Genomic DNA, 13298 nt, shown 5'->3' on the forward strand with positions numbered 1-13298 from the left:
TGCATGGGTGGTACTGGTGAAGGTAAATGCGTGCATTTGCCTATGAATGTGTGTGTCAAGTGGGCACATGTATGTATTTGCAAAGCAGTGCACACATGGGACATCTGTCTGTAGGTACATCTGCCTGTGTCTCTGTGTTGGCTGTGAGGGTTGCTATGCAGCCATGTCTTACAGCCTGAGAGTGCATGGGATCTGCCAGTGTGTACATGTAATGGTTTTGCGATGTGGAATTATTGGTACGGCTGGCAAAGGCTTTCCCAGTCTCCTATGCTTTTTTTTTTTTTTTTTTTTTAAAAGACTCATTAGGAATAACCTCAGACACAACTACACAATTTCTGAATTAATTAGAAATCTGAGGTGCAATTTTTTAAAATCAATGTGGTGGGTGAAGGATTGACCACCTAATGGTTGTATTTAGAGGCAATATGAGGTGTTGGTGAGCAGCTGTCTTCCTCTATCCGCACTGCAGGCACTCTAAAGGATAGCTCATCCATTCCTAATATTGGTGTCAAGAGTGAGAGAGTGAATCACCCTGAAGGCACTGTTCTCTTTTTACTGTCCATAGCATGGACAAGGACCTTAACCTGAACCCTGAACCTGGGGGCTGAAGTAAGGTGAGATGAATCCAGTCCTATGTGTTTTAGGCATGCTAGTTTCTTTGGAGGCTTAAGCCACAGTTCTTTTCAAAAGAAGTACGTCTATAGGTGGCGTGTCTGGGATTCTCCGTATAGCCCAAGGGAATAAAAATGCCCAGACTTCAGTAAAAGTCAGGTGTCTTATCCCTCAAGTAAATAATGAAAAGTCACAGATTCTGTTTGGAAAAATGATCTGACTTAAGCAGATAAACTTTTTTTTTTTCTAAAAAGGAGGATCACACAACCATAAATACACACATTCATATAAAATATTATAAAATATATCTCATGTTCCTGCCAGTGCAATAATTGAAAGTCACTACAAACTGCTTGGAAGTGACCCCTTAAAATTTAAAACAAAAGCCTTCCAAATCTAAACACAGCATGCAGGATATGCTGCCCTACAGGACAGTCTCACACACATTCTCCACTCCCCACTACTAAACTGCTTTCAGAGGCAGCACCAACAGCACAAGGAATGGAGAGAAAAGAAATGTATCGGTAAGACAAGGAAAAGCAGCAAAACAAGTTCATAAATTTGGAAAGGGCTGGAGTTGCAAACCTTTTCCACCTGGAGGAGGCATCTGAGCTGTTGTGAGCTCCCCACTAAATTAACAGAGATTCTTCTGTTCCCAGTCTTGCAACTCTGAACTACTCCGTATATGCTGCTCTAATCAAGCTGGTCCCCTGCAGGCTGACAGCACCTCCATCTCAGGCCTAAATTCAGGATCCCTTCCCTTCAGACACTATTTCCCCATCACATGCTATTTTCTGCAACAGCACTTGGGCCCTGAGAGGGTGATGGGGGCTGCTGCAGGCCTGAGAATGAAGGGGCTGAGACAGTCCAACAGCAATGGAGGAGGCAGAGGAGTGAGCTGCAGACAGGAGAATCAGCTGTGGAGCAGTGAGCTGAACAGGTTAAAAAGCCAGTGCTGCTGCAGGGATCTGGCTTTTATTGGGCTGATCAGGTAGAAGAATGAAGAAACCTCTTCCCAGCTGCTTACACCTTCCAGGAGCCCTCGTGCCATGCACCAAAGTGCATGCCTGCTTCAGTAACCTCCTGAGGCAGACACTGTCAGGCTAATAGTACCCTCAAAGGGCTGAGAAAGAGAGTGGAGCAGGCAGCCACATTACTACCCTTAGGACTTGGGGTGCTCTCAGCTGCCTGCTGTGCCAAGCTGAAGGCTCCCCATCAAAGCCTATCCCTAGACTCTCCTCCTGCCCCCCCAAATTCCCTGCCACATACAAACATCCCTGCATACAGATGGCGGACAGAGGAAGGCCAGGTCAGGACTCTGCATCTTTACTTGGTCCCCCTCACAAGCACAAAGCCACCAAAGGAGAAACAAGGAGAGATGACAACTACCTCCACGGCTCTCGCTGTCTGCAGGTTTCACTTGAATCGGGCGCGCCATCTGCAATGAAAGAGAAATGCAGAGGGTTAGAGCTTGGCCCATCTGCCTGGCACACGGTACTGCCGGCAGTGGCACCAGGGTGCCCCTTTCTGCCTGCTGTGCAGAGTAGGAGAGTGGCAGAAGGGAACCAAGACATCATGATGGCAACCAGAACCCTTGGAGAAGGGACCACATGGATTTCAGACTTCTCAAAAGGAAACCTGGTGCTTTCCCCTGCTCAGCTGCTTGCCTGCAGGGAACAGCTCTCCTGGAAATGCCCACCATGCATAAATCTCCACCTCCTCAGAGACAGCAAGTGGCAAAGAAAGGACTCCAAGGAAGCAGCTCATCACCATGAGACTGGAGCCTGAACAGTGGTCAGGGTGGCCTAAGGTGAGACTATGCCTGGAAGCTCTTTCTATGCCCACCCTGACTCGATGCAGGCATGGTCACCTCACCTAACTGAGCCACTTACTTTCCTTGCAGGAGGGAGGAAAGACTGCCTCTGGACTTGGCTAGAAGCAGTACAGCAAGCAGGCACGTTATGTTTTCCCTTCCCCAGCCCCCATGCAGTCAGAGCTCTGTACACCAGAGTGGCTCTGAAGAAGGGCAGTGCTGCTCTCCAGCAACATCTCCTGTCCACACGGGGAACGCTCAGGTTGAAAGCAACAAAACTTGTCTCGCTTGGTTGTGGAGCAGAGCTGTTTATCTCTCTTGAACCCGTTAGTGTCATCAGCAATAATCCAACCACAAGCAACAAGCCTGAGGGGTAGCTTAGCTCACGTGATACGGGGTCTCTCCAGGTAAGACAGAACACTTCCACGCATTAAGTAACCCACAGCTTTAACTGTCTGATTTGCAAAGCAGGGCTAAACTCTTGTCTGCTGGAAAGTATGTGCGTCCTGTGCTGCCCAGAAAGGCAACGGACAAGCTGTAGCCTCCTTCCCAGGCTAGCAGGAGCCAGCTGAGCCAGAATCTCCTCCGAGGAATGGTGTACAAGGCAGATTTCCACATTCACAGCACATCTCACTCCATGTCTCTCAGCATCATTCACAGAGGCTGACAGTGACTTGAATCAGTGACATTCATAATAAAAAAACAATCAGAATATCTCAGGTAAGAAAGACCTGCACGCAAGTTGCAGGTCCAGGCATAGTCTGCCCCCTCTCTTCAGGAAAAACAGCAACCACAACAAAACAGAAATGAAATCAAGCCATAAAAGTCACCAACTGAAATGTGTTTACAAGCCAGCATGCAAAATGTGGACTGCTGTCAGTCTCCAAGCAGTGGCTGAGCCAGACTGGCCAGAAACCAGAGGAAGAGCCCACATTCACAACAGCTGGAGGAAACCCATGAAGTAACTTTGCAGTTCACAGGACAGAGATGCCAACCAGAAGGTGACAGGCTGCCGTGGCATGGCACACCGCTGCTGAAGCCTGACTGCTGGGCATGGGAGAGCACTTGTGGCAGCTGGGGGCTGTGAGCTGGCTTCCACTGACTGGTGGATCTCAGGCAGGATGAGCAGAAGCTGGGACCAGTCCCAAGTGATACCATCCCTGCCTCAAGGAGCGATATGGGGCTGCTTGACAGAGCCAGAGACTGGCTGGCAGCTCCTCAAAGAAAGGCCAAGCTGCTGCCATGCTGCACCTCGGTAAGCAGCAGTGCCAACTCCAACTCCATCTCCCAGGACTTGTTGTGTCATTTGGGGGAGAGGAAAAGGCGCAGGGTCCCTTTCCCACTCTCAATCGGCTGCATGGATTTGCAGAGCTCCTAACATCCCGCTGTGCTGCCACATGACCCCAGCATGTACAAGACTGGCACTCACCAGCCTCTGGGTTGCTGTTTCCCCCAAGAACTGCCAAGGACCAGGCATCTCTTTCAGCCCATGAATGGGGTGGGATGGGGGGGCAGGGGTTCAGAAGGATGAAGTCACACATTGTTCCAGAAAGCCTCAGATTTTCTCCCTGAGAGGCAGTGGCTCCTATGGCTGCTCCCAGCCTCTGGCAATATACCTGTGCACGCCGAGGCTGGGGGTGTTTCAGCAGCAGGCTGGGTGGGAGAGGGCAGGCAGCCCAGATGTGTGCTCGATAGAGAGGACTCAGTGCAGAGCCAAGAGGGGCAGCTGGCCACCGCACTCCCCACTGCTCCCACAGCAATGAGAAATAGCTTTATTTCTACCCAGGATGCAAAACCAGAATTAAGCTAAACAGATGGGGAGGGAGATAGAGGGCCAGACTCAGATCTCAGTTTCTGTGAGGAGCAAATCCATTTGGGGGGAGGGAGGAAGGGATGCCGTGGAAGCCAAGAGCATCACACCCCCACATGAGCACAGACCCACCCAGGGATGCTGGGGCTGAGGGCTTGGGGCAAGGAGTAGGAAATGATGGGGAGAGGTGAGGGAGGGGGTTAAGTACCTGAGGACATCTCCCTGTCCCCTCCCCCAACAGGGCTTTCACTCCAGCTTCCAGTACCTAGGGTAAAGGAGGTGTTGTCATGGAAACAGTTATTCACCACATGGAACCTGACATTTGTAGTTGCCATGGAAACCAGCTCTTGGGGGCATTCCCTCTGCTTTGCACAAAAGAGATATTTTGATATGATCTCTGGGGAGGGGGCCCCCCTCTACCCATCTGTCCACCCCTTTCTTTCCCCCCATCCCAGGGACTGCTACGCAGCCAAGGGTGCACTGCAGGGCCTGCCCCTGGGATGGTGAGCCATGGCTGGCCCTACTGAACCTGCCCACCATGGGGGAGTGTACCCCGCAGAGTCACACACCCATACCAGGGCAACATGCCCACAGCAGGACCATGGCAAAATGCCTGCAAGACAGCACCGGTAGTAGAGGTGCCAGCGCCGATGCCAGCACAGTGATGTGGGTTAGCACTGGTGCAAGTCTGGAAGGAGTGTCTGGCTGCAGCGACAAGAGGAAGCGGGGCTGTCTAGGGTGAGATCAAGCATGTGGCCTGCTCTGCAGCCCACAGCTGTGGCCACAGCTTCTCTCTTGCCTACCTGACACAGCACCTTGGCAGGGCACAGGAAGACTCACTCTCTGCCAATGTCAGACCAAGTCCTCAGTCAAGAGCTACCCATTTCCAGAGACCTTGCCAGCTCCAGTGACTTTGAGAGCCACCCACCGAACTGAGTTCTCGTCTTTGGGCTGGTCTTCATCTGTTCTGGAAGATGTGAGTAAAGAGGAGAAAACAAGATACAAGAAATTTGTCCAGATGCTGAGGCTTGAAGAAGAGCAGCAGGATTCTCTGCCTGCTGCTTCCTGAAATGGGAGGTCCCCCAACTGAGGCAGAGGCAGACATGGTCCTCCTTGCAGAGAACTGGACACCCAGAGGCTTCCACAAACAGGATAACAACACTTTAATCCTACTAAGTCCCATGTTGCCATTAAAGATGAACAAAATGTCAGAGGCCTCTCAAGCACAGGTGTGAGACTACAAATGCAAAGAGTCCCCAGTTGCTTTAACTCAACAACATAGGTTGCAAGGCCTTGAGAAGTGTCCCTGTGGAGTCCTAAACTCTGTATACAGCGCTCAGACAAAGAGCTCTGTCCCCTACAGGAACTCAACACACAGAAAGGATGGTCAAGCTTCACCCTTTCATCTGAGGGAGAAAGAGAGTAACAGGACAGCAGGGAGGACAAGCTTCTGGCTTGCACAGCAAACCCTGGAAGTACAAATCTTCTGGCCTCCAGCCATCATCTCAAGCTGCACGGTAATCAGAGAACACACCTGACCCTAAGAAAGCCATATTTGTACATGCGCAGCTGGGCCCAGAATCCAACAGTCAGGATGTGCCCGTCTTAAATTCCAAGTGCCAAGCAGATGCACATGCACAGACATGCATGCCTTTACCACACAAGAACACAAACATATGTGAACACACATGTGGCATACAGAACTTGAGCAAATGATTTATGAGCCTGTGCCTGCCTCACTAGCTGAGCTTTATTTTCCTCATTAAATTACTCAGCTGAGCGTTATTATTCTTCATTTCTGAAGAATATCACATTAACATTTATCACATGCTGTCAGGCCACCATGGGCCAAATGTCCCCCACCCGGAGTCCCTCACCCCCGCACTTCCTACCCGCTGCTAACGACAGACTAAGAGCTGTCAGCTCCATGACCCACTGGACTCAAGAAACCTTCTGGAGCCACATGCAGCAATGGACACCAGAGAGGCAGAACATGGGAGGGGGCAAAGCTCCCACTGCCCCCCTTCAGCTTCTCTCTCACATTTGCCCTCCTGGCTGGATGCACACCTTCCCTTTCCAAACACAGCCATGCTTACCCTCCACAGCCCACAGCTCTCACATACGATGTTTCTCTGTCTGCATGGCTCTCCTCCTAACAAGGACGCAGCCTTCATTAGCTTGCTTTTTTTGAGGTTACTGGTGGGAAGCAACTGGCCAGCCTGATGAGGACATGGAGCTATACTGACCACCAGAGCGTTACATGGTACAAAGCACAGCAGCTACATTTCCTGCGTAGCCCTCAGGGAGCAGAGAGCCTAGAGGTTTCTAGGGAAGAGCCAAGGGTGACAGGCCTTGCTGGCAAGTGTCTAGATCACATCGCACCCCATCCCCAGCATCTGGTCAGCTTAGAGAAACAGGGAACTGTGCTCTGTTTGGGCTTCCTCCCTGCTTTCAAGGAAATGCTCCCCCACCCTTGTAGCATTCTTGGGATCAAGGATCTAAGGAAAATTGCTGGCCCTGCTAAAGTCAGAGGAAGCTTTGCTATTGGTTTCACCAAGGCCAAAATGCACCATTTCTCTCACCACACACCAAAAAAAACCTTCTGGAGGTGAACTAGCTCCCCACATTTACACCGATGCCCAGCATGAGCTGTCATCTCAGCAGTCTGGTAGCCATGTTCTCCAAGGAGGAGCAGTGATCCCCAGCTCTCGCTTCCTCAGCTTTCAAACTGCAAAAGTTGGGTAGAGAGAGAAAGCCCCCTGGGACAACAAGGCAAGCCTCTCTATTAATTAGGAGTAAGTGATATAAAATAGCCCCTCAGGTGCAATGCAGGGGAACCTCATAGTGTTAAGTGGGTCAGAGGCAGAGAGCATGAAACACACAATGCAGGCTGGCTCCTCTGGGACGTCAGGAACCAAAAGGCATCCAAGGCCATTGGCAGAATTAGGTCCTGGGCTCTTAGGCTTTGCAATTTGTGGGCTGGTCCTTTTCTGGACAGTTAAAAATGCCTTGCCTGAATGATCACAACCACTTCTAGCTGTGCAGAGTACATAAATCTAAATGCTGATTTGCTCATTTGGATTCTGTTTCTGGTCAGGAATGCAAGCAGTGATGGATTGGTGCCAGTCTCAGTGCTCGAGTCTCCTGCTTGCATATTTCCACTGACGTTTCAGCATACCTTGGTCCCATGCAGAAGAATCAGCCTTCCCTGAGAAAGGGGAGTTGTCTCGCACAGAAATATGAGCAACATTAGCACCGAGCACCATTCCAGCACAGCTCTAAAGGCTGCTTATCAATTCGCCTCATCCATTATGAAGGAGGCAAGGATAATTATGAGTACTGTGTTCCAAGTGGGGGAATCAAGGCACGTGACGATGAAGGTCATGCAGGAAGTCTGTAGCAGAAGCAGGATGCGAAGTGCAGAGTCCAAACCGCATAGCTCCTGCCTTGCACAGCTAAGGCCATCTCTTTTTGCATGAGCAAGGGAGATTGTCAGAGGACTTCACCCAAATGCTTTGTGTCACCAAGAGGAGGACTCAAACTCCTCTCACAAGTTTCTTTGGGAGGTATTTTCCCTACCCCCAGCACAGAGGGCAAATCAGGCAGAGCAGGGAAGTTATCTACCATTTCCCACCAAAGCTGAGTGCATGCAGGAATCAGCAAGCAGACATCTGAGCAGCATGTGGGCCACAACACACATGGACTGGTTGCTTTGCCTCTTGGATTCTCTGCTCCTCTGTGTTCCTTCTCCCTTAACACAGTCAGACATCCTTGTCCCCACTGTAGCTAGTGCTGCTCTGGGAGGAAGGCAAGCAACTTATCACCATGACTCAGAAAGCCTTTGGATCTCCCTGGTATCTCTATGGAAGTGACAGCACCATTACTGTGCATTAACATCAGACAACCAGCAGGGAGGCCAGCCCAACACAGCAATTACAGCCCCTATCATGTACGTGACTGTTTGGCCGACACATTTAAGTGTGGTCTCTCAGGACTCCATGGTCAGTGTGCCCTCATGGGGCTCCTTCCTTGATGTTTCAGTGCACCGCAGGGCACCGCATCAAGGAGGACATTAGATGATCTTCCCTGTTGCCCTGATCTCTGCTTGTCACTTGTGATTAGTGCCACTGAAGGTCAAAGGAGCTTTTAGGTGAGAAAAGGAAAGTGCCAACTTTCTCAAATCCTTTTCTACAGGTGCTAGAACAACAAGTTTCCCCCAGAGGCAACAGGAAGAAAAATCCTGGGCCAAATTCAGGTGAGTATCTTTCTGGTTTCAAGGGGGCTTTTCAGCAGTGCAAAGAGTAGTAGTATTTGGCCCCAAACTTCCTCGTGCTCCTCCCCACTCTTGCAAGACAGGGCCGAAGGAACTGGAAACCCCAAAAGCTCCTCTAGCAAGTTTGTCAAGACCACAAGAAATCATTCTGGCCACCAGAAAGCCACGCGCCTGAGGACCCAGGCACAGCTTGGTGCTCAGGCCCACAGCCCTGCATCAGCTGCAGGATCTTGCTTCAACAGAGACAGGGTCTTGCCATCCTCAGCTTGCCCAAGGAGGCCGTAATCACAGGAGCCACTCCCAGCTCAAAGTAAGGTGGAAAGTGCTTAGCAGGCCTACAAAAAGCAGGAATAAGATGCTATGAGATGGGTCACCAAGTTACTCTGAGCAAGTGCAAGAAAGCTGCAGAAGGGAAAGCTGGGAGCACTGCCACACTCACCTGGCTTTGATCTTTCTGTCAGTCTGTTTGGAGAAGACATTCAACACCCATCTTTCCCTGTGCTCAGTGGTGCACCACTGACCCTGCCGCACTGGACAGTGAACATGCTCAGGTGCTTCTCCATGCACAAGTGGGAACCTCCAAGGACCTCAGCAAGCTGGCAAAGGGCAGAGCGAGGGGCACAGGAACCCTGAGCTGACAGACACAGCTAGGTCTGCAGAGAGCTTGCACAGGCCTCTCATGGATGTGCTGGAAGGTTAACATGCTGTAGTCGGTCTGGGCCTGACAGTCGGGCGTACTGGCAGTTCCTCAATGTCGCCATACCCCCACCTCTTCTTCTGCCATGGCAGGTTAATTACAGCAGCTGGGGAAAGAGGTCTCTGCTAATTTCACACACTTTGGCAGCTGCGGATGGGGCCAAGCAGACAGCAGCAGGGACCCTCCGCCCAGGCTGCTGCACACAGGCCAAGTGCACCAGTTCCCATGGCAACCGTTAATGGCTCCGAGTGGTGCAAAACCTCCTGCAATAACATGCCCATGGGAAAATCCACTGAAAATAGGCCCAAGGCCTACTGCCACCGTAAGAACCCCCTGAGCCATCTCTTCTCTGGGCTGAACAACAAAAGTTATGGCTGATAAACTCTTTCACTTTGGGGATGCTCACAGACCAGAAGAAAGGCCCAAAGTGACTGCGGGACCTCCTTGAAGATATTCAAAATTCAGTTGGAGAAGGTCCTCAGTGATCTGAGGTAGTTAGCCCTGCTTTGAGTGGGGTTTGACCAGAGGCCCCAGAGGTCTCTTCCAATGTAAATTATTCTGTGATTCTATATCCATATTCACAAATACTTGCGTGCATGCACACATACTAAATGACCCTGGGGAGATGGGAATGCAGAGTCATGCTCAGGAGTGTGGGTGTCTTTGCAAAGATGAAGGTCTGTTTGGGTTGGTGCACAGGTGCGTGTGTGTTTGTGTGTTCACAACCACAGGTGAGCTCACCAGGAAACATGCCAGCTCTGGGAGACAAAAGTCTAAACTCTGTGCTACAAGGACATGTCAGTGCCCGGTTGTGCAAAGGGCAACAATTTCTAGGGAGAAAGGGAGGCCCCTTGTGCACAGGACAGAGCCTGCATGTGTGGATTTGGTCAGCATGGGAATGGGTGCTGATCTTTAATTTCATTATCCTTCCAATTCCATAGGCAGCAGGAACCAATGTTTGCCTTGGCAGCTTGCTCTCCCCCTGCCTCTTCAGGGTATGTACTTCGTAGGGCTGCTGCCTTGCCTTACTGCTAGTTCCCAGACCCTTAAGCCAAACCCCCACCAGCATAGGCATTTGCAATTCTCTCTGCAGTGAACAGGCACTTCTGTTGCCCCTTGCCCAGGGGCTGCTTTAGCCCAGTACCTTCATGTCCTGGTGCTGCCATTTCAATGAGACAGCCTTAACAGGCTCTCTGTATTGCTACCTTCTACTGATACTGTTGCATGGCTCTCATGAATTTGCTGATATTGTCTATCAAACCTGCAGGATGGACGCGGGAAAAACTTCTCCACCCCGCCCTGCCCAAAGGCTCAAACTGTACAGGCCACCTCAAAGACTGACAACTGGAGACCAGCTTCAGCTCCCAACCAACACATTCAGGCCCCCTACTCCGCTCCTCAGCATGTCTCCGAGCTTTGCCAGCTGCAATATCCTGTAGTGTTCACATGAAGAAACTTTCAGAAATACTGGTACAGGCTGGCTTCACACCAGCACTTGTACAAAAGAGGGGAGAATGAGATGCTTTGACCTCTCTACCAAAACCCCTCCAGTCACCTGTGTTCCCTTATATCATCACAGGCTGCAGATCCTGACAGATGGCCCACGGTGAGCCCTTGCTCCTGGCAGCACAGGAGACAGCCTGCCCACAGGGATGCTCTCTGCTCAAGCTCTGTTGGGTCTCTGCATTAATCCTTGTGCCCAACCATCTGAGTTCGTGCTGCAGCATCTCAACCCCTGGTGCATTCCCATATCCTCTCTCTGCTCTAATGCTGCTGCTCTCTGTAATTTTCCATTCCTGTGTCCCTGCGTCCCCAAGCCATCACTGCATCCATGAGTTCTCCCCCTGATGTAGCCACATTTCAGTACCCCCATCACTGCTCTTAAACTGACCATATTCCCAGCTTGGATCAATACCAATTTCTGCCACTTACTTGCCTACCTTTCAGCAAGCCCTTCTTTGTTCTGCATAGAAATAAAACTGTAACTGTACCTTGCCAGAAGAATTACTCTTTTAAACCTCCCCCCCTCCGCTTCCTCCCTCTATTCTTCTTCCCCTTCTTCTTCAGGAGCAATTTTATGTAATTTGCAACTGTCTGGCTGCAAATGAAGAGAGACACAAAGCGTTTCTGCGAAATATTGAAAAGCTGGCTGCTTTTCCCTCAAATTTCACTTAGCAAGAGGCTTTAACTTGTTGGGTGATCACTGCATGTCATTAATAACCTCTCCAATTCCCTTCAGAACTCGGCAAAGTGAAGGCACAATCACAAATCAAAGGCATGGGTTATTGAGATATAGTATCGTTCCACCGAGCCAGGGAGGAGTGTGCCAGGGAGTGGGGAGAAGGTGAAACACTGCACTGCTAGGCTGGCTGGCAGCTGAAGAGGACACTAGATTTAGGAAGAAGCGTAAGGGCTTGATTTCCCCTCTGCTTTTCAGATCCAAAGATTTTGCCTCTGTTCAGCCTCCATGGGTTGTATTTCCCCCAAGCCCTGTGGACTCGGGCCACAAAGGGAGCTGGTTTCTATCTTGTTCCTCAGGCAGCTCTGTCTCCATCTCTGTTGAGTCTTCGGAGTCCATCAAACTGCTTTGTTGGGACTGAGTCAGACTTAATTGTGCAGTTCCCCAGCCTGTCCTCAGGGAGCAAAACTGGGGAACATGAAACAGGATCTTTGCATATGCAGGACGCAGAAAGTACTGTGAAAGGTGGGGAGTAGGAGTGTGTCAGGCTAGCTACAAGGTGGTCCCGGGCAGAGAACTGGCCACAATGCTGGCACTGTCTATATGCTGCACAGCACGAGTCGCTGTGAGCAAGGTGTGATGTGCTTCCCGCTTGTCACATTTACCAACCAGGCTGACAGGCAAACTTGTCTTGTTGCGTGCCAGCCCTTTGGCTGTGCCGAGGTTCACAGGTTGCTGTTCACATCTCGGGGCCCACACCACAGTGTGTGGAAACAAGCTCCGTGCCCACATGGCCACAAGGCAGGGCATTCTTCCTGCCTACCCCAGCTGACAGCAAGGGCATAGATATTTGGCATCCTTTTAAGCTCCTTAGCAAGTCTGGGTGATCAGGCACTTCTGCTAATTCACCGAGGATGCACTTTGCCTCTCTGTTCTAGGAAGTTCCATCCTTCCTTCCCCAAAGGAAGATTCATGTATTTGTTACTTCGAGACTGCACTGACAGCAATTCACCAGCTCTGAAGGCAACAAGGTGTTTTAGATAATACAATATACAGCTGACAGTCATCTTGCTTTACACCCTGAGCACATTAGCCCTTACAAGAAGGGGTGAAAGCCAAAAATATATCTACCTTCGGAAAAAGATGCTAAGCCTTACTGTCAAAAAAATAACCTTTTTTGAGTTTAAATTCTATTTAGCTACCATACATCCAACAGTCCTCAATTTAAAAATAAAGAATTTTGATCTCCCAAAAGGAGAACTTGCCAGAAATGCCATAAAAGCAAACAGAGGCCATGGTGATTCCTACTGACTTATGTGGAAAACCTACAATATAAATATAAATTCTCAGGAAAGCTACACTGCAGGTATGGCCCTGTAGTAACAATGTGGCAGCATTCTTAGATGGGCTGACATCACTAGCATCAGATCTGGAGGGCCTAAGCAATAACTCTGTGGGCACAGGCCCACCCAGTGACAGACTTGGAAGAGAACCCAGAAGTCCTGTTCCAGCTGCCTGATCACAGCCTAAGGACCTATCAGAAACCATATCAAAGCATTTCCATAAGTCTGTCCTTACCAAATCCCCAGTCTAGACTAACAAACCCATTTGTCTCTATTCAGGTTCATGAACTGTTGAGATCAACCACTGGTCTCTGCAGTGAGACAACAAAGGAAGGTACTTGGGTACTTGTGGCATCTATGGTTGCTTTGCAATACAATGGCAAGTGTAGGATTACCAACAAGATCCTTTTTATGCCCGTTTGATTCCTTGCTGTCTCTAAACATGCTGATGCTTGGTCTTGCATTCAGATGACAGTTTGTGTCACCTTACACTGATGTCACACACTCTTAAAACTTTCTTCCTGCTATTGCTATATGCAATAAAGAGATAGTAAATGGGTAAAATGAACAA

General features: G+C 50.0%; 1 protein-coding gene across 1 annotated transcript in view; it reads right to left on the reverse strand.

The window, feature by feature from the left end:
• Window positions 1–13298, reverse strand: part of CELF5 (CUGBP Elav-like family member 5) — a gene marked incomplete at its 5' end in the record, with an annotated part of 42386 nt that overhangs the window by 18353 nt on the left and 10735 nt on the right. Inside the window, one exon of the mRNA XM_082331455.1 lies at window positions 1999–2050. Within this exon, the coding sequence (XP_082187581.1) occupies window positions 1999–2050 (52 nt within the window). The remainder of the gene's footprint in view (window positions 1–1998; window positions 2051–13298) is intronic.

The sequence above is a fragment of the Platalea leucorodia genome (assembly GCF_965183815.1).
Source record: "Platalea leucorodia genome assembly, chromosome: 21".
Classification (NCBI taxonomy): Eukaryota; Metazoa; Chordata; class Aves; order Pelecaniformes; family Threskiornithidae; genus Platalea; species Platalea leucorodia.